Source organism: Hyperolius riggenbachi, chromosome 1, assembly GCF_040937935.1.
Source record: "Hyperolius riggenbachi isolate aHypRig1 chromosome 1, aHypRig1.pri, whole genome shotgun sequence".
Classification (NCBI taxonomy): Eukaryota; Metazoa; Chordata; class Amphibia; order Anura; family Hyperoliidae; genus Hyperolius; species Hyperolius riggenbachi.
In genome coordinates, this window is record NC_090646.1 from 616,388,304 (window position 1) to 616,414,715 (window position 26,412).

General features: G+C 46.7%; 1 protein-coding gene across 1 annotated transcript in view; it reads left to right on the plus strand.

Annotated features, from left to right (window-relative positions):
- Positions 1-26,412, plus strand: part of LIFR (LIF receptor subunit alpha) — a 123,120-nt gene that overhangs the window by 83,516 nt on the left and 13,192 nt on the right. Inside the window, exons 13-15 of the mRNA XM_068271809.1 lie at positions 9,190-9,418; positions 20,707-20,883; positions 23,000-23,101. Coding sequence (XP_068127910.1) covers positions 9,190-9,418; positions 20,707-20,883; positions 23,000-23,101 — 508 coding nt within the window. The remainder of the gene's footprint in view (positions 1-9,189; positions 9,419-20,706; positions 20,884-22,999; positions 23,102-26,412) is intronic.

Here is a 26,412-nt window from a genome sequence, read left to right on the forward strand (position 1 = left end):
GGTATGCGCGCCCAGGATAGGTAGCCAGGGGGTATGCGCGCCCAGGATAGGTAGCCAGGGGGTATGCGCGCCCAGGATAGGTAGCCAGGGGGTATGCGCGCCCAGGATAGGTAGCCAGGGGGTATGCGCGCCCAGGATAGGTAGCCAGGGGGTATGCGCGCCCAGGATAGGTAGCCAGGGGGTATGCGCGCCCAGGATAGGTAGCCAGGGGGTATGCGCGCCCAGGATAGGTAGCCAGGGGGTATGCGCGCCCAGGATAGGTAGCCAGGGGGTATGCGCGCCCAGGATAGGTAGCCAGGGGGTATGCGCGCCCAGGATAGGTAGCCAGGGGGTATGCGCGCCCAGGATAGGTAGCCAGGGGGTATGCGCGCCCAGGATAGGTAGCCAGGGGGTATGCGCGCCCAGGATAGGTAGCCAGGGGGTATGCGCGCCCAGGATAGGTAGCCAGGGGGTATGCGCGCCCAGGATAGGTAGCCAGGGGGTATGCGCGCCCAGGATAGGTAGCCAGGGGGTATGCGCGCCCAGGATAGGTAGCCAGGGGGTATGCGCGCCCAGGATAGGTAGCCAGGGGGTATGCGCGCCCAGGATAGGTAGCCAGGGGGTATGCGCGCCCAGGATAGGTAGCCAGGGGGTATGCGCGCCCAGGATAGGTAGCCAGGGGGTATGCGCGCCCAGGATAGGTAGCCAGGGGGTATGCGCGCCCAGGATAGGTAGCCAGGGGGTATGCGCGCCCAGGATAGGTAGCCAGGGGGTATGCGCGCCCAGGATAGGTAGCCAGGGGGTATGCGCGCCCAGGATAGGTAGCCAGGGGGTATGCGCGCCCAGGATAGGTAGCCAGGGGGTATGCGCGCCCAGGATAGGTAGCCAGGGGGTATGCGCGCCCAGGATAGGTAGCCAGGGGGTATGCGCGCCCAGGATAGGTAGCCAGGGGGTATGCGCGCCCAGGATAGGTAGCCAGGGGGTATGCGCGCCCAGGATAGGTAGCCAGGGGGTATGCGCGCCCAGGATAGGTAGCCAGGGGGTATGCGCGCCCAGGATAGGTAGCCAGGGGGTATGCGCGCCCAGGATAGGTAGCCAGGGGGTATGCGCGCCCAGGATAGGTAGCCAGGGGGTATGCGCGCCCAGGATAGGTAGCCAGGGGGTATGCGCGCCCAGGATAGGTAGCCAGGGGGTATGCGCGCCCAGGATAGGTAGCCAGGGGGTATGCGCGCCCAGGATAGGTAGCCAGGGGGTATGCGCGCCCAGGATAGGTAGCCAGGGGGTATGCGCGCCCAGGATAGGTAGCCAGGGGGTATGCGCGCCCAGGATAGGTAGCCAGGGGGTATGTGCGCCCAGGATAGGTAGCCAGGGGGTATGTGCGCCCAGGATAGGTAGCCAGGGGGTATGTGCGCCCAGGATAGGTAGCCAGGGGGTATGTGCGCCCAGGATAGGTAGCCAGGTGGTATCTGTGCCCAGGATAGGTAGCCAGGTGGTATCTGTGCCCAGGATAGGTAGCCAGGTGGTATCTGTGCCCAGGATAGGTAGCCAGGTGGTATCTGTGCCCAGGATAGGTAGCCTGGTGGTATCTGTGCCCAGGATAGGTGGCCAGGTGATATCTGTGCCCAGGATAGGTAGCCAGGTGGTATCTGTGCCCAGGATAGGTAGCCAGGGGGTATGTGCGCCCAGGATAGGTAGCCAGGGGGTATGTGCCCCAGGATAGGTAGCCAGGGGGTATCTGTGCCCAGGATAGGTAGCCAGGTGGTATCTGTGCCCAGGATAGGTGGCCAGGTGATATCTGTGCCCAGGATAGGTAGCCAGGGGGTATGTGCGCCCAGGATAGGTAGTGAGTGACAGGAGCGCGCCCCGCCGCCGCCGCTCCCTCCTCCGCTCCCCCCTCACCTTTCAGCAGCCCTTCAGACCTCAATCAGCGGGCGACCCGACCAGGAAAAGGGCGCCGGACGCACCCGCTCTATATGCGGAAGTGATGTCACTTCCGCATATCAGTGCGGCGTGCTAGGTCCTAGCGCCCGCCCGCCTGATCGAGGTCTGACGCGGCGGCTAGAGGGAGGGAGCTTGAAGCGGCGGCGGCGGCGGCGGCGGCGGCCACAGGGGGAGAGCGGGGCCGGGCGAGCGGGGCCGGGCGGCGCCTCTCAGAGGCAGGCGCCTGGGTGCCTTGCACCCGCAGCACCCGCCCAGGCTCGGCCCTGATTACTGTGATCACTGACAAAGGTTGTGAGGCTTCCTCAATGTAGCCAAATAAATAAAAAATGCACAAAACAAGGTGAGATCAAGAAAGAGGTGGGTATAAACCGAGCGAACAAAAATCTAGTGGTCACCAAACATAATCAAAATACAAAAACTTTATTATTAATTGCATAGTAGAAAAGATTAAAAATGTGCCCCCTGGCCGCCACCACAGCCCCCTCCCTCTTGCCTCTGATGTTTATAGTATTCCAGCCGGCCACAGCACACACAATCTCACACACAAAACATGCATGCAAATCCGGATTGCCAAAAAATGACCCTGAACGTTCAGAAAAGAACAAAAATAAATTTCTTTTCTCCCTTTTCCCTGTTATTGGATCCAGAAAAATGATATGCACTTGAGCCAATCTTAGATGTGTTAGTAGTTATCATAGATCTCACTCATGCATAAAGTTCTTATGTGTCAGTCAGGTTAGTATAAGCAAAGAGATTGTCCATCCGGAAACATGCAATATGAGCACAGCAAGAGGTTAGTCCAGCCTCTGAGTGAGATATTTCTCCAGTATAAGTATATATGCAACATACAGGCTAACCTTAGCCAGGCCAGTTGATCAGCATATAACACAGGCCGACTTTTTCTGCTGAATGGAGCTGCTGACACTGGGGAAAGTGTCGTCCTGTGTAATACAAGTAACTATGGAAAGATGGATATCATTTTAACCACTTTACCCCCGCGCGTACGTATTTCTCCGCCCCTTTTTCCATCCTTTAAAAACCAGGGACGGAGAAACACGTACTTTCCGCGTTCCCGACGCTGTCCGCGCTCCCGCTCGTAAACACGCCGCCCGCCGCTAGTAAAACCGCCGCCGCCCGCTCGCCCGGAGATCAATGAACGGGAAAATCCATTCCCGTTCGTTGATCTAAGCCCCACAATGACCCGCTGCTCTCCTATGGGCAGCGCGATCATTGTGAGAAGAAACTCACGTGTCCAGCCTCCTTATTCTTCCTCCAAGCTTCCGGAAGGAGGCTTGGAGGTCGCAATAAAGCAAAAAGTTACTGTGGCCATCTTGTGGCCAAATAGTAAACTACACCCTACACATTTTTCACATACAAATAAATGACTTTTACACACAAAATTAACTCATTACCTCCCACACTCCCCATTTTTTTTTTTTTTGTAATTAAAAAAAAAATCAAAAATTTACAATTAAAAAAAATACATAATTAGTTACCTTAGGGACTGAACTTTTTAAATATTTAAGTCAAGAGGGTATAAACACTGTTACTTTATAAACTATGGGCTTGTAATTAGGGATGGACGCAAAACTGAAAAAAATGCACCTTTATTTCCAAATGAAATATTGGCGCCAAACATTGTGATAGGGACATAATTTAAACGGTTTTATAACCGGGACAAAAGGGCACATAAATTTCATGGGTTTTAATTACAGTAGCATGCATTATTTAAAAACTATAATGGCCGAAAACTGAAAAATTTTTTTTTCCCCACATTTTTCCTATTTTCCCATTAAAACACATTTAGAAAAAAATAATTCTTGGCATAATGTCCCACCTAAAGAAAGCCTAATTGGTGGCGAAAAAAACAAGATATAGTTCATTTCATTGCGATAAGTAATAATAAAGTTATAGACGAATGAATGGAAGGAGCGCTGAAAGGTGAAAATTGCTCTGGTGGTCAGGGGGTAAAACCCCTCAGTGGTGAAGTGGTTAAAGCTCTCTTTCTCTCTTTCTGGCGACACCTAAATCGTCGCTCTACGCCTTTTAGTTTTCTTTATTTTCGCGATTGAAATCGTGGCCGCGGCAATTTCAATCGCGAAAATAGCGAAAACTAAAAGGCGTAGGGTGGTGATTTATATATCATTGGAAAGAGGAGAAAGAGAACTTTAAAATGATATGCATCTTTCCATAGTTTCTGCACTGCTCGGAGTCCCTTTAATGGCACATGCAGCAGTTCAAGCCAGCCAATGCAATTGTCAGGTTCCAATAATCAAAGCATCTATATGTACTATATCGATAAGGCAAGTGCTCACACAATGTCAGCTTGATAATGGCAGTCCACATACACAAACAAAAGTCATGCCCGTGGGGCTGCTCACGTATCCAGAATGGAAATGCTGAGATGCAATGTAGCCATGAACGCTGCTCGTGATGTAGCCAGGAGTTGTGCCTGCAATGGATATGGTGTCCAGCTACTCGAATGGAAGCAGAGGCTCGGTCTGTGCCCAATGGTGTGCTGTAATAAGTATGCCGGACTGGCTGGAGGACGGGGAGAGAGACCTCCCATCCAAGTTGGGAAGAAGACGGTGAGGCGGCCAGGACGCTGCACAATCGTCCTCATAAAAAATGCGCTGGGTTCTGTTTTGGAGTATGAGAATTAACATACAGTATTGTTAGGCTTGGGGGTGTATTCTCCATGGTCAGCACGTGATGCATAAGCTGACGGGAAGGAGATACACACACCAGCACAAGGAATCAGGATATCCCCAGTTTAGTGGAGGAGAGGACTGACTCCGATAGGAGATTGTGGCGCACAGAGCCGGTGCAGATCCGAACAGCCACAAACAATACTTTTGTGATAACGTCTCAGCGCAAAGTAGCGCTGAGCGCATAAACCAGAACTGAGGAGATCAGGGCAAGTAGACAGAATGAACGCTTGCTTAACTAGCCACTACTTAGTGACAGCAAGCGTCCACAACAAGACAGACTAGAATGAGGCAGCCAATGCGTTTGCAGCGATGGCGTGCCTCACAAAGACAGGACAGGATAGTCAGGAAATAGCAGGATCAAGATAGATGAACGTAACACAGACAAATATACAATAAGTATGTTTTCCTAGCGTATTACAATTACAGCTATCAATGAAACTATTTGTAACGTCTGACTAACATATGTATATATCGGCAATGAACCGATATATGACATAAGCAGGAACACTGACTAGCACTGGAGCAATACAGGGAACAGGACTCAGAAGGATTCGCTATCTCTTCGCAGAGATGAATGCAATCCACAAACGGTAACAGGACAGGATTCAGAAGGATTCGTTATCTCCTCGCAGAGATGAACGCAATCCACAAACAGGACCAGGAGCAGGATACTAGCTCAGCACGGGTGATCACGATACGCGCAAACTACCAAAACGTGCTGGAAGGCTGACTAACTGCACACAGGATATAAACAGTTCGTGTACGTATATATCAGCAACACTGATGTATCAACGTAACATGAATACAAGGAAAATAACAAAATGCGCAAGTATGCGTATATATTGGCGATGAACCAATATATGACACAAGACAAGCAGAGTAACAACTTCTAGAACAAGAGCAGAACTAGGAGGACTCGGTGACCCCTTCGCAGGAGTCAGCGCAGTCCACACGGACTAGGAACGAGGTGGGGCACGAGCAGAGTAACAGACAGAATCTAAAACTATGGTAGCCCATCAAGCATTGCAGGAAGCAGTTCTTTATACTGAGGTCATCCAATGGGAGCAGACCTGCAGATTCCCACACAAGTGAATGGTAATTAATCACAGGCTGACAGCAGGAAAAGGCAGACAATGATATGCAGCCTGCAGGAAAGGGATTGCCCCTCCATTGCAGCAGACAATGTTTGTTTACACAAAAGCATATTAACCACTTTCGGATTTCCCAGACGCATAACTACGCCCCTATTGACTTAATTAGCGGATCAGGGGCGTTTATAAACGCCCCTGCCGCTATTGTGCTGTGCGGGCGCGATCGCGCGCGTGCACGCGCGCGCTCCCGCGCGCCCCCGCTCCCGCGCTCCCGCCCGCGGGTGCGCGCCCCCGTGCGTGCACGTGCACCAGCTTCATTTATTTCTGGGTGGGATTGATGAATGGGAGTAATTACTCCCATCACCAATCAGATGCCTGTAACCATGAATGAGCACTGCTATAAGCCAATAGCAGTGCTCATTCATTTGTGAGGTTTACAAACAATGTTGCCAGCACTTAAGAAGATACAGTTACCTTGTAATCACTCCTGAGAGGATTACAAGGTAACTGGATCTTCTTTTCTTGTAGTCTGACTGCCACCTAGAGGATTTTATAAATATACCAGGACTTATAAATAAATATACCAGGACTATATACCCCTGATCAACCCTGATTAACCCTGATCAACCCTGATCTAATCCTAGCCTCCCTTGCTTTTTTTTTATGGTTGGAAATATAGAAATAGTGTATCTTTTCATTTTTTTCTCTTTTTTCTTTTTAAAATGCATAGAGAATAACATTATTACTAAAATAAAATATCACCCTTGAAAAGCCTAATTTGTGGCGAAAAAAACAACCTATAGATCATTCACATGTGATGAGTAGCAATAAAGTTATCAGTGAATGAATGGGAGGAGCGCTGAAATGTAAAAGTTGTTTTGGTTTTAAGGGAAGAAAACCTGTGATCCTGAAGTGGTTAAACTGTCATTAACTTCAGAGCGACTGCAGATGGAATCAGCAACTAGTTTAAGTGCAAACCAAACTATGCAAGAAAATGCATGTAATGACATCAGAACTGCTTGGGTTGCAATACCACTGCAGCCAGCAGTAAACGCTGCAGACATGATCATAACAAGTATATTCCGGCGTATAAGACGACCCCACAACTTTTCCAGTTAAAATATGGAGTTTGGGATATACTCGCTGTATAAGACTACCCCTCTTCCAACGCATAACAAATAAAAATTAAAAAAAATCATATACTGGTGCTATGTATGAACAGATACTGGTACTGTACTGTATGTGGTACCCAGTATATAATCGTATACAGGTGATTGACCAGTTGTATTGGTCAATTCTCCCTCTCCATAAGTGGATTGGTCAGCTCTCCCTGTTTATCAGAGCGGTATGGAAGAATAGATCGCGCTGTGCCCATAGCACACGCCTCTTTCGCCCTTCTGGCCCGCCCTTGTATCCTATTTACCTCCTTCTCCGCCTCTCAGATCTCGCACATGTGAGCCTGCACCGCTTCACTACAGTCCTCAGCAGTAAGATCTGAGAGTCGGTAACTGGATAGGGCATATCAGCCGGCATCAATGACACCCGGCGTATAAGACGACCCCTGAATTTTCAGAAGCTTTTCAAGGGTTAAAAAGTAGTCTTGTACGCCAGAATATACAGTACATACATGAAAGAAAACCAAATGAATCAGTCCCCTGGCTGGCTGCTTTCATCTGTTTTTCTTCCTGTACACATACACCAGGCACAGTTGTGGCTGCACTCTGCTGGGGTAACAGATTACATATGGATTGCTGTACTGTGCAAAGAGGATGTCTCAACAGTCATCCAATGCCGAAATATAGTAGAAAAAGACCGCTCAACCTCTGATACCTTGTGCAAGGTGCTGGAAACCAGACAGCAGAACAGGAACACAGGGAGGAAGTCCGCACACTCGCTGGTATATTCCAAGGGTTTTTATTTCAATCCAAATCGCACATACAGAAATTGGCTGACATGTTTCGGAAAGAATCCTTACTCATAGCCTGGCTATGAGTAAGGATTCTTTCCGAAACATGTCAGCCAATTTCTGTATGTGCGATTTGGATTGAAATAAAAACCCTTGGAATATACCAGCGAGTGTGCGGACTTCCTCCCTGTGTTCCAGTCATCCAATGCCCTTGGAAGGATACAAAAAGTGAAACCGAGAGCCCAATATAGTGTAGTATGTCACGATAGAAGGGGTATAATATAAAGTATAAGAGTAATATACTCACAAGTCTGAGTTACCACAAAGACAACCACTGGATGTGCAGGTGGGGAGAATTTATAACCTGACCCCACTCAGGCGTTAAGAAGTCGCTCTCTGAGACAGGAAGAACGGGGATACACCCCTCCACCAAGGGTGGACTAAATCAGTAAATCAGTAGATAATTGGTAATAACAGAGGCACCAAATTAGAATAAAATAGTTAAAAGCCGTTTAAAAGGAGGGGGTTGGTGGTTACCGCCCTCAGTTATATAATGACCAGCCACTGAGTCGTTATAAATAAACAGTAACATTTATTCTAAGCTCTCCAGGTATGCTATGGAGAGCTTAGAATAAATGTTACTGTTTATTTATAACGACTCAGTGGCTGGTCATTATATACCTGAGGGTGGTAACCACCAACCCCCCTACTTTTAAACGGATTTGAATTATTTTATTCTAATTTGGCGCCTCTGTTATTACCAATTATCTACTGATCCAATGCCCTTAATTTACTTAGGCTGGAGAACATAAAGTGATATGAAACGTTTCCATATCCTCTTTGTTCTAAAATATATCTAGCATAAAATCTACTCGCACAAAAATATTTTGTAGCAGAACAGCATTCAGTTAAACACAGCACTTTTAATATATACATATAGCAGCTATGCAATAAAATGCAATAGCCTCTTTCAGAGCGGATAAACTGTACTTTGAGCATTTGTAAACATACAATATTACTTGTGCACAAAAGCAAATATGATAACTGAATGGGTAATAAAAAGTTGTAAAACACATTTTGATTGAATGTTATGTCAGAGTTTTTTGTCCCACTATATGAAGACACAAGAAAACATGAGTGATCCAATAACCCTGGAAACGTCTGCTATTAGGCAGCAAAGGTTTACAAACCTTCTGGGTCATATCAGAATTTTGCAAGGATTGCTGAAAGCTTAGCTAATTAAAGCTAGAGACTAATTTTAATTACTCCGGTTCTAGAGAATTAACTTATTTTCAGCTGCCTGGTGTAAAATTGGCACATTGCAGATAAAACAGATGTCTTCAAGCAGTTAAAGAGAACCTGTACTTGCACTAACCAGCATACCACCCCACCCATTTCTGTTAGTAGTCCCCCAGTAAGCCTGTTCCGTTATTGCATACACAAAGAAATCAAACCTGTTTTAAAATATCTTGCACTGTATAAATGTGAACTGAATCGACTTTTTTTTTTTACTATCAAAAGTGAACTATTTTTACAATTAAGTATCAACTTTATTTTCCAGCATTTGCAGCCGAGAGAAGCTAATGGAGATGTGATCTCGTACAACGTAGAATGGAGGCCTCTTCACAGTAATGAGAGCCCTCAGCTCATCACTCTGCCTAGAAACCTCAATAGGACCCTGATCAATCTAACTGGCACTAATAATACAGACTATGAGATTACCGTAACAGCCAGCAATTCCGCAGGATCTTCACCACCCTCAGTGATTACTACTGTACAGCTGCTAAATGGTATGTTCCGCCCTCAGTCATTTCTACTGTACAGCTGCTAAATGGTATGTTCCGCCCTCAGTGATTACTACTGTACAGCTGCTAAATGGTATGTTCCGCCCTCAGTCATTTCTACTGTACAGCTGCTAAATGGTATGTTCTTCCCTCAGTCATTACTACTGTACAGCTGCTAAATGGTATGTTCCGCCCTCAGTGATTACTACTGTACAGCTGCTAAATGGTATGTTCCGCCCTCAGTTATTACTACTGTACAGCTGCTAAATGGTATGTTCCTCCCTCAGTTATTACTACAGTACAGCTGCTAAATGGTATGTTCTTCCCTCAGTCATTACTACTGTACAGCTGCTAAATGGTATGTTCCGCCCTCAGTGATTACTACTGTACAGCTGCTAAATGGTATGTTCCGCCCTCAGTTATTACTACAGTACAGCTGCTAAATGGTATGTTCGGCCCTCAGTGATTACTACTGTACAGCTGCTAAATGGTATGTTCCGCCCTCAGTGATTACTACTGTACAGCTGCTAAATGGTATGTTCGGCCCTCAGTGATTACTACTGTACAGCTGCTAAATGGTATGTTCCGCCCTCAGTTATTACTACTGTACAGCTGCTAAATGGTATGTTCCGCCCTCAGTTATTACAACTGTACAGCTGCTAAATGGTATGTTCCGCCCTCAGTCATTACTACTGTACAGCTGCAAAATGGTATGTTCGGCCCTCAGTGATTACTACTGTACAGCTGCTAAATGGTATGTTCCGCCCTCAGTGATTACTACTGTACAGCTGCTAAATGGTATGTTCCGCCCTCAGTTATTACTACTGTACAGCTGCTAAATGGTATGTTCCGCCCTCAGTTATTACTACTGTACAGCTGCTAAATGGTATGTTCCGCCCTCAGTCATTACTACTGTACAGCTGCTAAATGGTATGTTCCGCCCTCAGTGATTACTACTGTACAGCTGCTAAATGGTATGTTCCGCCCTCAGTTATTACTACTGTACAGCTGCTAAATGGTATGTTCCGCCCTCAGTTATTACTACTGTACAGCTGCTAAATGGTATGTTCCGCCCTCAGTCATTACTACTGTACAGCTGCTAAATGGTATGTTCCGCCCTCAGTGATTACTACTGTACAGCTGCAAAATGGTATGTTCCACCCTCAGTGATGACTACTGTGCAGCTGCTAAATGGTATGCAGTGTTCTCCCCAGAATTTTTTTTCCAGCCGGGTGGCATGAAAAAGTAGCTGGGTGTCATGAAAAAGTATCCGGGTGGGGTGAGATGCGAGAATGCAGGGCAGGTGCTTCTCTGTACAAGTCTGCTTACAGCAGAGGAGGAGGTGAGCCAGTGACAGCCGAGTGCTCACCAAAACTAGCCGGGTGGAGCACCCAGCTAAAAGAGCCTGGGGAGAACATTGGTATGTTCTGCCCTCAGTGATTACCCCCCGGTATTACTACTGTATTACTGCAAAATGGTATGTTCTGCCCTCAGTTATTACTACAGTACAGCTGCTAAATGGTATGTACCGCCCTCAGTTATTACTACAGTACAGCTGCTAAATGGTATGTTCCTCCCTCAGTTATTACTACAGTACAGCTGCTAAATGCTATGTTCTTCCCTCAGTTATTACTACAGTACAGCTGCTAAATGGTATGTTCCGCCCTCAGTTACTACTGTACAGCTGCTGATTTGTTTGTTCATGAGATCTATATACTTGCTTGCATGCTATTTTGGTAGTTAGACTGAACAGTTGCCTTTCAGCAAGTGGTTTTGGAAATAACGAAAACTCTGAAGATCCTCATGAGAAGAGGGACTAGTCCAAACCCTGTCAGATTCTTTTTTTTTTTTTTTTTTTTTTTTTTTATGTGGTTTAAATTAAATTACACGTGATGTGTAATTTTTTTTTCTATGGCGACAGCGAGATTGGAAAAAAAGTAATTTATAGTGCATTTTACTCTGGAACAAATATGTATTTTATACACACCACAATGGTGGGCATTTAATGTCAGGAGACCGTCCTAAGGCACTTATTGGCAGAATACGCAGTAACGTAGACCTTTTTTCATTTGGAGTTAAAAAAATATAGCATGTTGCCATGGCTGTACCAAAACCTAGTTGCACAGTAGTAATTTTACTAGTGAGACCATGCCCATTATACCTCATGTTAAGTAAATGCTTATATAAATTATTTATACTTTTTTAAAAAAAAATTCTGGGTATTCCTTCACCTCATTTGAACTGTAAAGTATTGTCTCAGGCTTGGATCTCAGTTAAAGCCTATGCGAAGTTAGAAAAAGCAAAATCTACCATGAAGTCGTATTGCGTTACAGTATTTCCCCTCGAGCTTTGGTGAAGAGTGAAGCTTAAATATCTCATTTTGGGAAAATGGTAGCAGATGTGCGGCTCAGGCAATGCAGTGTGCCATGTCGTGGGTGGTCCTTCCAAATCCTGCAGCTGTTACTAGTTGGCGGTAGTCAATTGGTTATATGCCAAATTACAGTTCTCACAGTTCCTACTGGCAGTATTTTTGTTTTGTATTCAGTTTTACATGATTACCACCAGTATAATCTCAGTTTTTACAGGTTTTCAGAAGATGCACATATTTTTTTTTATTTCTAGTTGAGCTCTCTTGTTGTGTAATATTTATCCTCCTCCTGGAAAGGGCGTGGCTAAATATCACAATTAATGAACGGCACATTGTTTTATATTCCTTACTGGGGATGATCAATGAGATGCAAATATTTCTAAGTTCATCCAGATTTATGTACATTTTAATGCAGATTTATGAAGCTTGAAAATAGACCAATCAAGTCCCACCCAGGTTTAAATTGATCACATTTTCAAGCTGCATATATTTGCATAAAAAAATACATAAATCTGCAATTTGGAAATATTAGCACTTCAGGTGTTAAAAAACAAGAGGCAGGGGCGTAGGGGCCACGGTCGCAGCAGTCGCCTGTGCGACCGGGCCCAGGGCCCCTAAGGGCCCCGAGGGGCTCGCTCGTCCTCCCCACATCAGAGTCAGATTTCTGCCGCACTCGCAACTCCACATATGCAGACTGCTGTGCACAGGAAACGGAAACGAGGGATGGCCGCTCCTCTCTCCTGTTTCCAGCAGGCAGCAAGTGACCACAGAGCTTGCAGCGCTGTCTGCAGTTCTTCACTTCTGCCCCCCTCCTTCCTGCTCCAGGCTCCGGCTATCAGATATGCTCAGAGAACGAGCACACAGCTGTGGACAAGTAAGTCCTGCGCAGCCCGCTGCCGCTGCACTGTGCTTCACTACTCACCCGGCATCACACAAGTCTCACAGGCTATCACACTGATGTTATGACATGCTGATGTCTGTAATTACGGGAGCAGAGAAAGGAACTGTGAACTAGTTTGGGCAATTAAGATTAAAAGATAACCTGCTGGCTGTATACTTTCTGGTCTTCTGGTCTCCCCTCTCTCCCCCTGTCATCATGTGGTCTACGCTGTGTCAGGCTCTGCATGTGCTCTCCTCCACAGTGCAGGGTGTTGGTGGCAGGTTTTTTCAGCTAAATCTTGCTCCATATCCCCCCAATCTGTCTCCCCCTTTTCTATACCTCTTTATTGTCCCTTTCCCACATTCTCCTACTTTCCTACACGTCCCCCCTCTCTTTCCTTGACTTTTCCTTTCTTATGTTTTCTCCAGCATCACTCTCTATTTCCCCATCTCACACTCCACTCTCTCATCTTAATTTACTGTATATAGAATTGATTACTGACCCCCCCCCCCCCCCCACCCCCCTGTGCTTTACACAGTACACAATTATGTCAGCAACTGTACCTCACAGAAGCTAACATTTTAATTCCCAGCATAGTCGTTACCTGATGTCCTACCATATTTATGTTATAGCACAGACATTTTCTGTGTCACTTTATAAAGTACATAGTCACTGACTGTCCCCAGAGGTAGGGCTATGGAGCTGAGGAGTCGGAGCAATTTTTAGGTACCTGGAGTCGGTAGCCTACTCCTGGCTATACTGGACGCACCTATGCCTGGCTACCTATACAGAGGCATGTATTCTTGGCTACCTATACTGGGAGCACCTAATTCTGGGTTATCTATACTGGAGCACCCATACCTGGCTACTGAAACTGGTGGCCCCTATTCCTGCCTAACAATAATGAGGGCACCTATTCCTGTCTACCTATACTTGAGGCGCCTATACCTGGCTATTTAATGTAGGGTGGGGGAGACCTAGGTCCAAATTCCACATCGGGATGGGGGCCCGGGTTCAAATTCCGCATCAGGGCCCCGAGGCTTGTAGCTACGCCACTGACAAGAGGCCAATTATCTGAGATATGCAATTATACAGGTCCTTCTCAAAAATTAGCATATTGTGATAAAGTTCATTATTTTCTGTAATGTACTGATAAACATTAGACTTCCATATATTTTAAATTCAAATAACAGTGGCGTACCTAGGGTATTTGGCACCCGGTGCTGGTTATCCACAGTCACCCCCCCCCCCCCCCCCCCCCCCCGGGCTGTGGAGTCGGTACAAAAATCTTCCGACTCCTCAGTTTATGAAACCACGACTCCAACTCCGACTCCGGGTACCCAAAATAGCTTCAACTCCGACTCCTTAGTCTTAATACTTAACAGGGCTGTGGATTTTGTACCAAAATCACCCGACTCCTCAGTTTATGAAATCAACGACTCCGACTCCAACTCCAGGTGCCCAAAATTGCCCAGACTCCGACTCTTCGACTCAGACTCCACAGCCCTGCCCCCCCCCCCCGTAATTGGGGCTACGTTGCGCAAAAAATGTGTGTGGTCATAGACCAAAATGTGGGTGTGGTCACGGGTGGAGACTAGTTTACATGAACTTAGCAATGGTGGGACATTAGATTAGGACAGTGGTGGCGAAAAGTCACTTATCTATCGCAAAGTGCCAACAGCAATTTAAACTAAATACAAACATTTTAACTCATACATGAACATTATGGAAAATCCAAGTTGAAAATAAACTGTGAAGATAAACAATTTCATCCATCCTACTCCTGAAAAATGTATTTTTTTTATTTTTTTTAAAACCCCCCCAGTTTTATTTTCTGTTTTAAAAAGCTAAAAAAACCTCCCTCGCCGCATCTCTGCTCTCAGCCGTTCGCCGGAGGCTAAGAACTACTACCACCTGCGCAGTCCGCTCCGGCCCACGTGGCGGTGATTGACAGCGCCGATCGCGCAGGCGCAGTACAGAGCAACCTCCAGGTCGCTCTGACATCATCGCCGGGGACCGGGTCGGAGCTCCGGCGAACGGCTGAGAGCAGAGATGCGGCGAGGGAGGTCCTGGGAGCTTGGGGCTGGAGGAAGCCCCCGGTTAATTTTATTAAAACTGCCCGGATAACTCCTTTAGGGCTGGAACCCACAGGAGCGCTTTTGGCAGCGTTTTGGCAGCACTGCGATACGCTAGCAGTTTGCCAAAACGCTGGGCTAATGTTAATGGATGGGGTAACTTCCACAGGAGCGTTTGCGTTTCTCAGAAACGCAAACGCAGGACCTGCAGCATTTTGGGAGCGTTAGCGCTTCAATGTAAAGTATTGAACCGCTAGCGGAAACGCTCAGCAAAACCTAAACTGAGCGGTTTTGCTAGCGTTTTGCGGTTCAGCACACTGTAACAAAATGAAAAATAATTCACAGGACCAATCAGGATAAAAACGCAAAACGCAAAACGCTAGGCACCCGCTGGGGAAAAAAATACAATGTTGCAAAACACGACCAAAAACGCGCATGAATCCGCTTGCAAACCGCTCAGACAAAACGCTAGCGGTTGCGTTTTGCGTTTGCGGTTTTCAGTGGGTTCCAGGCCTCAATGCTATTGTCTCATATGAGGTTGATTCCGCTTTTCCCATAGTCTCGCAGTTAGCAATCATGAGGCCCCCAACAAGACAAATTCAGCAATCTTGAGGCCCCCAACAAATCATGAGGCCCCCAACAAGACAAATTCAGCAATCTTGAGGCCCCCAACAAGTCAAATTCAGCAATCATGAGGCCCCCAATAAATTATGAGTCCCCCAACAAGACAAATTCAGCAATCATGAGGCCCCCAGCAAGACAAATTCAGCAATCTTGAGGCCCACAACAAATCATGAGGCCCCCAAAAAGACAAATCCAGTAACCATGAGGCCACCAACAAGACAAATTCAGCAGTCATGAGGCACATAAATAGACAGCATTTCAAATAAATAGGCAAAATGCCCCATTAATATGGTAGACACCTCTCACCTGGCTTCTGAATTCTCCTCTACTGGCTGCTGTGCCTGGCTGGCAATACTATTTTTGTCTGGATTGGCGATGATGTGTGAGCTGAAAGGCCTGGCAGTGATGCTGTGGCCTGACTGGCGGTGATGCTGTGGCTGGGCTGGCTGGCGGTGATGCTGTGGCTGGACTGGCTGGTTGAAGTAAATGCTGGCCTGACTGGTGGTGATGCTGTGGCCTTTTTGCCAGTGATTCTGGGCTGGTTGGCTGGTGGTTATGTTGGGCTGGCTGGCCTAGATAGTTTAGGTAGTGAGAGGTGCCCCACAGTTTAGGTAGTGCCAGGAGCCCCCCAGTTTAAGTAGTTACAGGAGCCCCCCAGCTCAATTAGTGACTGGAGCCCCCCAGTTCAGTTAGTGACAGGTACCCCCCAGTTTAGGTAGTGACAGGTACCCCCCAGTTCAGCTAGTGACAGGTGCCCCCCAGTTCAGCTAGTGACAGGTGCCCCCCAGTTCAGCTAGTGACAGGTGCCCCCCAGTTCAGCTAGTGACTGGTGCCCCCCAGTTTGTGTAGTGACATGAACCCCCAGTTTAGATAGTGACAGGAACAGGAAAAGTTGTGACTGGGCACACCATCTTATGTAGGGTGCTTGGTATTGTGGTATAGGCAAACCACCAAAGTATAAGTCCAGAATTCAAATATACCAGCACTCCAGCTTTCTCAAAGAATCACGCTCTTTTATTGAGCTAACATATCCACAGAAATGACCGACAATTGTTTCGGGGCCTCGCAGGGTCCCCCTTTCTCAAGGCGTGTGTGGTTACCAATATCAATAAAAGAGCGTGATTCTTTGAGAAAGCTGGAGTGCTGGTATATTTGAATTCTAGATAGTGACAGGGACCCCCAGTTTAGATAGCGACAGCGACCCCCCAGGTTAGACAGCGACCCCCCCCAGGTTAGACAGCGACCCCCCCAGGTTAGACAGCGACCCCCCCAGGTTAGACAGCGACCCCCCCAGGTTAGACAGCGACCCCCCCAGGTTAGACAGCGACCCCCCCAGGTTAGACAGCGACCCCCAGGTTAGATAGTGACAGTGACCCCCAGGTTAGATAGTGACAGTGACCCCCAGGTTAGATAGTGACAGCGACCCCCAGGTTAGATAGTGACAGGGACCCCCCAGGTTAGGCAGTGACAGGGACCCCCCAGGTTAGGCAGTGACAGGGACCCCCCAGGTTAGGCAGTGACAGGGACCCCCCAGGTTAGGCAGTGACAGGGACCCCCCAGGTTAGTGACAGCGACCCCCAGGTTAGTGACAGCGACCCCCGTTTAGATAGTGACAGGGACCCCCCAGGTTAGATAGTGACAGCGAACCCCCAGGTTAGATAGTGACAGCGACCCCCCAGGTTAGATAGTGACAGCGACCCCCCAGGTTAGATAGTGACAGGGACCCCCCAGGTTAGATAGTGACAGCGACCCCCCAGGTTAGATAGTGACAGCGACCCCCCAGGTTAGATAGTGACAGCGACCCCCCAGGTTAGATAGTGACAGCGACCCCCCAGGTTAGATAGTGACAGCGACCCCCAGGTTAGTTAGTGACAGCGACCCCCAGTTAGATAGTGACAGGGACCCCCCAGGTTAGATAGTGACAGCGACCCCCAGGTTAGTTAGTGACTGCGACCCCCGGTTAGATAGTGGCAGGGACCCCCCCAGGTTAGATAGTGACAGCGACCCCCAGGTTAGATAGTGACAGCGACCCGCAGGTTAGATAGTGACAGCGACCCCCAGGTTAGTTAGTGACTGGGACCCCCCCAGGTTAGATAGTGACAGGGACCCCCCCAGGTTAGATAGTGACAGGGACCCCCCCAGGTTAGATAGTGACAGCGACCCCCAGGTTAGTGACAGGGACCCCCCAGGTTAGATAGTGACAGGGACCCCCCAGGTTAGATAGTGACAGGGACACCCCAGGTTAGATAGTGACAGGGACACCCCAGGTTAGATAGTGACAGGGACACCCCAGGTTAGATAGTGACAGGGACACCCCAGGTTAGATAGTGACAGGGACCCCCCACTGCCCCAGGTAAGATAGTGACAGCGACCCCCAGTTAGTGACAGGGACCCCCTAGGTTAGATAGTAATAGGGATCCCCCCCAGGTTAGATAGTGACAGGTGCCCTTCACTCGTTGTGCAAATTTGGGATTTTACACCCCCCGTGGCCGTCCCCGCTGACAACCTACCCCCCCCCCCCCCTCACCTCACCTCACCTCACCTCACCTCACCTCACAGGCCTTCCCCGGTGACAGGCAGGAGCAGCCCAGCTTCAGACCTCAGTATCAGCCGGCGACCAGTATGCGGGCGCACCGAACTCAGTGAACACCAAGCCGTATATGCGGAAGTGATGTCACTTCCGCATATCAGTGCGGTGTCCGCTGGGTCCTAGCGCCCGCATACTGGTCGCCGGCTGGTCGGAGGTCTGAAGCTGGGCTGCTCCTGAGTCCTGCCTGTCACCGGGGAAGGCCCGGGGGGGGGGGGGGGGGGGGACGACACACATAGGTTGTCAGCGGGGACGGCCACGGGGGGGGGTGTAAAATCCCAAATTTGCACAACATGTGCACTGACTGCAGCGGCAGGGGCGGCAACACAGGACTCCCGGTGTCACCCCCTAAGCATCAAGACACCCGGTGCGGGCCGCCCCTGCCGCTTGACGGTAGGAACGCCACTGCACACAACTGAAGTAGTTCAAGCCTTTTATTGTTTTAATATTGATGATTTTGGCATACAGCTCATGAAAACCCAAATGTCCTATTTCAAAAAATTAGCATTTTTCATCCGACCAATAAAAGAAAAGTGTTTTTAAAACAAAAAAGTCAACCTTCAAATAATTATGTTCAGTTATGCACTCAATACTTAGTCGGGAATCCTTTTGCAGAAATGACTGCTTCAATGTGGCGTGGCATGGAGGCAATCAGCCTGTGGCACTGCTCAGGTGTTATGGAGGCCCAGGATGCTTCGATAGCGGCCTTAAGCTCATCCAGAGTGTTGGGTCTTGCGTCTCAATTTTCTCTTCACAATATCCCACAGATTCTCTATGAGGTTCAGGTCAGGAGCGTTGGCAGGCCAATTGAGCACAGTAATACCATGATAAGTAAACCATTTACCAGTGGTTTTGGCACTGTGAGCAGGTGCCAGGTCGTGCTAAAAAATGAAATCTTCATCTCCATAAAGCTTTTCAGCAGATGGAAGCATGAAGTGCTCCAAAATCTCCTGATAGCTAGCTGCATTGACCCTGCCCTTGATAAAACACAGTGGACCAACACCAGCAGCTGACATGGCACCTCAGACCATCACTGACTGTGGGTACTTGACACTGGACTTCAGGCATTTTGGCATTTCCCTCTCCCCAGTCTTCCTCCAGACTCTGGCACCTTGATTTCCGAATGACATGTAAAAGTTGCTTTAATCCGAAAAAAGTACTTTCGACCACTGATCAACAGTCCAGTGCTGCTTCTCTGTAGCCCAGTTCAGGCCACTGCTTCTGGTTTAAAAGTGGGTTCATGCTTCCATCTGCTGAAAAGCTTTATGGAGATGGAAGATTTCATTTTTCAGCACGACCTGGCACCTGCTCACAGTGCCAAAACCACTGGTAAATGGTTTACTGACCATGGTATTACTATGCTCAATTGGCCTGCCAACTCTCCTGACCTGAACCCCATAGAGAATCTGTGGGATATTGTGAAGAGAAAATTGAGAGACGCAAGATCCAACACTCTGGATGAGCTCAAGGCCGCTATCGAAGCATCCTGGGCCTCCATAACACCTGAGCAGTGCCACAGGCTGATTGCTTCCATTCCACGCCGCATTGAGGCAGTCATTTCTGCAAAAGGATTCCCAACCAAGTATTGAGTGCATAACTGAACATAATTTATTTGAAGGTTGACTTTTTTTGTTTCAATAACACTTTTTTCTTTTATTGGTCGGATGAAATATGCTAATTTTTTGAGGTAGAAATTTGGGGTTTTCATGAGCTGTATGCCAAAATCATCAATATTAAAACAATAAAAGGCTTGAACAACTTCAGTTGTGTGTAATGAATCTAAAATATGAAAGTCTAAAGTTTATCAGTACATTACAGAAAATAATGAACTTTATCACAATATGCTAATTTTTTGAGAAGATCCTGTATATGGTGAAGTATGCCGCAATAGCATCATAGGGGGCGATATACAGGTTGGGAACGCGAAGAATCACTCGCGTTCCCATGCCTGTCGGCCGGTGACGATCAAACCGGAAGTGTTCGCCGGCGGGTCCTGCACCATCGGAGCGGAACTGCGAGGGCACCGATCGACTGCAGGGGGCTGAGGGAAGCCCCAGGTGAGTAAATCTCGTTTTTTTTTCTTTGACTTTAGGTTCACTTTAAGAGAGCGCTGAATGTGGGCATTTCCATTTATCCACTGATTTTTATTTATTACTTTAAATGGACTTGCTATCGCGATCGCATTTCATAGTGGAAAAGAGCCCTTGATCTTTTTAGTTAGCCAATAAAAAGTTATACCTATTCAAAACTTTGTCATTGAGATGCGTACACATAAGGCATAAGGAACATTTGCCCTACAGATTGAGTCCTGATTTTTACAGGTGACGGTTCTGGGTACGAGTGTTACACAGACATGTAGCTCTGCAGCCAAGAGACACCTACTGTTGCTATGGGAAGGGGAGATGGGTCGATACTGGGGTAAGTAAGGGAACCACGAAGGGATGAGCATTCCATTTTGTACCGCTGTGCTGATTGCTTTAGAACAGAACTCAAATTTATACTGATGTGCACTGGGGGGGGGGGGGGGGGGGGTTGGAGGGGGGGGATAACTCTCCCTTGTCACCACCTCTGTGCTCTGCCCTCCGCTTTGCATTTCAGCTCTCCAGCTACTTCCTCCTTCTGACTGTGAAGGGGGAAGTATAGGAGTGCTGGAATGCAACAAAGGTACTTGGAGACACTTTGTGCAACTGGTTCTTATGTATACATATATTGCATACCCTGGAAAGTTCAGTTTAGAAATTCTGTCTTTTCTCTCTGTAGAAGTTGATGTGGACCGAGTAGTTGGAGACGACACCGGTGTAAATATATCCTGGTATCCAGGTGAAAATTTCACTTGTGGTTACGTTGTGAAATGGATTCCATCTTCTCACCTCCAAGGAACTGACCTGCACTGGAAGAGGTTTTCACCACGTGCAACAAACGCTGTCATCTCATTGAGTAAGTAGAAACTTAGTTGTTTCCATGGACCATACAACAATAAGACTGCATTAGTGCCACCACTACACGAGGAGTCAGTGATTATTTTGGCAATTTAGCCCCTGTGTTCTGCCCCTCATGTGACTATTGTCAGCACCCTTCACTGGTGGAAGAGCCATCATTGGGGTGCAAGCAGGACCCATGGCCAGTTATCTAGTTATTTGGGTTAAAAAAGACATAAGTCTAATCAAGTTCAACCAGAAAATATGGAACAACACTAGCCTGCATCCGCACATATCATAGTTGATCCAGAAGAAGGCAAAAAACACCTTACAAGGCCTGGACCAATTATCTCTAAAAAGGAAAACAAATCCTTCTCTGCTTCAGATGGCCAGTTGATTTTATTAAAGAGACACTGAAGCGAAAAAAATATATATGATATAATGAATTGGTTGTGTACTATGAATAATTACTAGAAGATTAGCAGCAAAGAAAATATTCTCATACTTTTATTTTCAGGTATATAGTGTGTTTTCTAACATTGCATTATTCTATAATATGTGCAAATTACACAACACTCAGCATTCAAAATGATTCTTTCAGAGCAGTCTGTGAAGTAATGACCTCTCCTCTAGCAGAGGAAAAGTAAATAGTCCTGGAACAGTTGAGATAATAAAAGTCAGATAACAGCCCTCTCCACGACTAACTTAGTCGGAGAGCTTAATGGCTTGTTTGCATAGAGATAACAACTGTAGTTTCTCAACTCTTCTTGTACTGGAAACAATTAGACTGATGTATCTGATCTTAATGTTTTATTTCTTAGCTGTACTACACATACAAATCATAATATCATCATTTTTTTTTTCGCTTCAGTGTCTCTTTAATTGCTTAGTGTTAGGGAGTAAAATTGGGCAGAGGTCATTGACGTTGCACTAATAAATTACGGAAATTGATATTTTTTTTTTCTCCTTCCCAAAGTTAAGGTCCATCTTAAAGGACTCATGAGGTGACCAAGGGGGGAAAAAGTAAATACCTTTCATGATGCATAATCCTTCTGCAATGCGGTCTGCATCCTCGTTTTGCCCCATATTGCCTCCAATCGCTGTAGAAAGCGTCCAGACTGGGTCCCGACCGTCCTGTGGGTTGGTGTCCGTGACCCCAGAATAAAACTCTGCCATAGTCTCTCCCCCGTGCCTGTGCATTTCACCTGGCCACTGGTGCGCCTGCACAAGTCAGGAGCTTTCTGCTGCGTCTTCGCTCACGGCGGCCTCTGGAACATCCTGCGCACGCACGCTGGTAGAACTGCATGTGAGGCTGTGTCTACTCAGCACGGACGTGTTTGTGGTTGGACCCCTTGGTCTTATTGTCACTAGGACAGTTACCACCTCTGCCCCTTCCTAAAGGGATTTTTATTTTTTTAAGCCTCCTCTAGGCTACAACATATTATTCTTGGGGTGGGTACACACATCCAATTTTGATTGGCTAATGATTGGAACAATTTTACCACTTCCATGTAGTTTGAGGACCAACAGATGTTTGATACTATGAACATATTGTGCAGGTAAACTCCTTTACTACATGAAAGTGGTAAAATCAAAATTGTATGTGTGTACACACCTGATGTGCTAAGAATCATTTCTTGTTTAAAAGTATAAAAAAAAAAAGTCTTGAGAGGTTTAATTTTATTTTCATATTTTCCTCCAGTCTTATTAGTCATTGAGTTGTGTGGTGCTGGGCCACAACACTGATCCCTCCAGGCTGGTGAGGTTGTTCTTTTATCCCCTAATGCAGGAGGTGATACTTCAGAGTGCAAGCTACAAAGACCAACTGACTGGAGGGAAAAAAAACTGTGGGGTGCTTACAGATTGAACTGGATATTACACTATAATACAAAATGGCTGCTTGCAATACTTGCTGGATGTATCCAGGGGAAATTGTAATTTTCAATGCAGATTACATTCCTTTGAGCCAAAGGAAGTTTGTATAGTTAACAAGGCATTGGACTTTGCAGATGTTTTTCTAGTATGTTCTGTCAGACTGTTGCTCCTTTTTGAATGGTAGTAGTAATACCTTTGTATATGTCATGTTAGGAGGCTGAGCATCCTGTAACTTATTGTTGCTGTGATTTCTTCCTCAGAACACAACCAAGGTGGTGTTCGGTACAACGTGTCTGTGTACGGCTGCAGCGAGAACCAGTATCAGCTGACAAAGCGTCTGACTGCCTACATGAAGGAGCTGTGTAAGTTATCAATGCAGTGTACTGCACCTGCCTGATGGTGGCCATATACAATAGGGAAAGAAATCGCACTACAATCAGATCGCACTTATGGAAATCCTAAAGGATCCCAAAACGGTTGTTTTGGGATCCTTTAGGATTTGGGTCACAACATGCAACATAGTGGAAGTGGGTCAAAAATAAGTTACTTGATAGCTCCGGTTAACCAGGACTCTGCTTTTTTTTGGTTACATGTTACAGTATTGTATAAACAGTAAGTAGTCAAAAACACATTGAAAGCAAATTGAAAACACTTTTTTTGATACTACACAGTATACTCATGAGCTGAATTATTTTGCTCCAGAATGCAGAGAAGGATGCCACAAGGCACACAATGGAGTAAGAGAGGTTAGGCGAACAATGCTCATGGATCTCTCAGCCACATATCTCTGTTGCAGCAGCTGACCTGGCGAGGTCTGCAGCCTCTGCGTCTGCGCAAGCGCACGGCCGCACTGTCCGCGCTCATGTAGCCCGGGAACGTTCTGCCCAGGTACAGAACACTCCCAGGCACGGGCTCAGGCAGGCGAAGAGGCTGCCAACTTTGCCAGGTCAGCTGCTGCAACGGAGGGGAGCCTGAGCCACTGTCTAGGACGCTGCTGTGGCGAGGGACACATAAGCTGCCAGGGGCTGGAGGAAACCCCACGTAAGTAGAAATTAGCTTTTTGATTGTTTATCAAGTGAAAATAGCTTCCAGCAACTATTTAGCACCTTTGTTGAAAATTCTAGAATATAAAACATAAAAACCTTATTATAGTGTTTTGTTACATAGTTACTTTGGTTGAAAAAAGACATACGTCAATCAAGTTCAACCAGTATAAAGTACAACACCAGCCTGCTCCCTCACATATTCCTGTTGATCCAGAGGAAGGCGAAAAAACCCTTACAAGGCATGGTCCAATTGGCCCCAAAAGGGAAAAATTCCTTCCCGACTCCAGATGGCAATCAGATAAAATCCCCGGATCAACATCATTAGGCATTACCTAGTAATTGTAGCCATGGATGTCTTTCAACGCAAGGAAAGCATCTAAGCCCCCTTTAAATGCTGGTATAGAGTTTGCCATAACATCTTTCTGTGGCAATGCATTCCACATCTTAATCACTCTTGCTGTAAAGAACCCTTTCCTAAATAAATGGCTAAAACGTTTTTGCTGCATGCGCAGATCATGTCCTCTAGTCCTCTGAGAAGGCCTAGGGACAAAAAGCTCATCCGCCAAGGTATTATATTGCCCTCTGATGTATTTATACATGTTAATTAGATCCCCTCTAAGGCGTCTTTTCTCTAGCTCTAAAACTGCAATATCCTTTTTTGTAATGTGGTGCCCAGAACTGAATTCCATATTCCAGATGTGGCCTTACTAGAGAGTTAAACAGGGGCAATATTATGCTAGCATCTCGAGTTTTTATTTCCCTTTTAATGCAAGGCTTGGCATTGAGTACAATTATTTAACTTGTTGTCGATGAGTATTCCTAAGTCCTTCTCCAAGTTTGATGTCCCCAACTGTATCCCATTTATTTTGTATGGTGCTAGACCATTGGTACGACCAAAATGCATGACTTTACATTTGTCAACATTGAATTTCATCTGCCATGTATGTGCCCATATAGCCATCCTATCCAGATCCTGTTGCAATATGACACTATCTTCCTGAGCGTTGATGATTCTGCACAATGTTGTATCATCTGCAAAAATAGCAACATTGCTCACTACTGCATCTACTAGGTAATTAATAAATAAATTGAAGAGCACTGGACCCAGAACAGACCCCTGTGGGACCCCACTGCTAACAGTCTCCCATTTTGAGTACGATCCATTGACCACAACTCTTTTTCTGTCCATTAGCCAGTTCCCTATCCATGCACACAGACTCTTCCCCAGTGTAACGATTTGTGTCAGTAAAGAACAGAATTCTGATTATTAGGTGATCTGCAGTATCACCTATAATGCAGATATATACCTGATTATAAGGTGATCTGCAGAATCACCTATAATGCTGGTACGGTATATCAGAAGCTGATGTGACAACAAATACAGATAGTGTTTGGTGCAACAGTATTACTGATAAGATCTGTACCTCACCAGAGGAGCTGGTGAGTACTATCAGTGTAGAGCCTCTCACCAGAGACAAGGGCCCTCTGGTGAGAGTAGAGTGGTCAGACAGATCGGGTTTGGCAACAGACAGACAGATATAAACAGGCAGAGTAGGCAACAAGATCAGATGTGCAAAGGTACAGAGTCACTGAGCAAGAGAGTGGTCAGAACGAGCCGGAGTCATATACAAATAATAAACAGTAAGGTAATACTTAAAGTTAGCAAACAATTCCTATCTTGTGTGAAATCCCCGGTTTCCTCCCGGATCAAAGCACACCGGAACACGAAGTATTCGCAACAGCAGACAAGTTGCGAGTGACATGGCAAGGCTTATGAAGCAGAGGGAGACCCTCCAGGTACGCCCCCAGCGATCAACCAATGGGGAGCGGCGAGCGACTCCTCTGCCGTCAGCCGACCAGCCGGTCAGCTGACGCGCCTCCACCCCAAATAAAGGTCCTGCACGCACGCGACAGGGCAACCCTATGTGCAACTGACAGTTCCGTCCTCGGCGTGCTAGACGCCTGAAGCCCGGAAACGTTGCTGGTCAGAGCGCTGGAGGCAGCTGCAGTGATAGCGCTGTTCACCGCAGCTGCCTTTTCAGCATATGTTACACCCAGTCCTTGCATCCTCAACTTTTGCACCAGACTTTTGTGGGGAACAGTGTCGAAGGCCTTTGCAAAGTCCAAGTATATCACATCTACAGCATTCCCAATATCCATATTAGACTTCACTACCTCATAAAAGCTGAGCATGTTCGTCAAACAGGACCTATCTTTAGTAAACCCATGTTGATGCTGAGAAATAAGATTATTTTTTACTATGAAGTCATGTATAGTATGTCTTAGTAACCCCTCAAATAGTTTGCATACAACTGATGTTAAACTTACAGGTCTATAATTTCCTGGATCAGATTTTTTGCCCTTCTTAAATAATGGGAAAACGTGGGCTGTACGCCAGTCCACTGGGACTCTGCCAGTTGAAAGAGAGTCACAAAAGATAAGATAAAGGGGTTTATCTATAACTAAACTTAATTCCCTTAGGACCCAAGGATGCATGCCATCCGGGCCTGGTGCCTTGTCTATATTTAATTTATTTAGTCTTGCCTTCACCTCTCCCTGCGTTAAGTATTTAATATTACATTTAGAAGATTGAGACTCTTCTGCCTCTGTAATTTGCAACAGTGCTG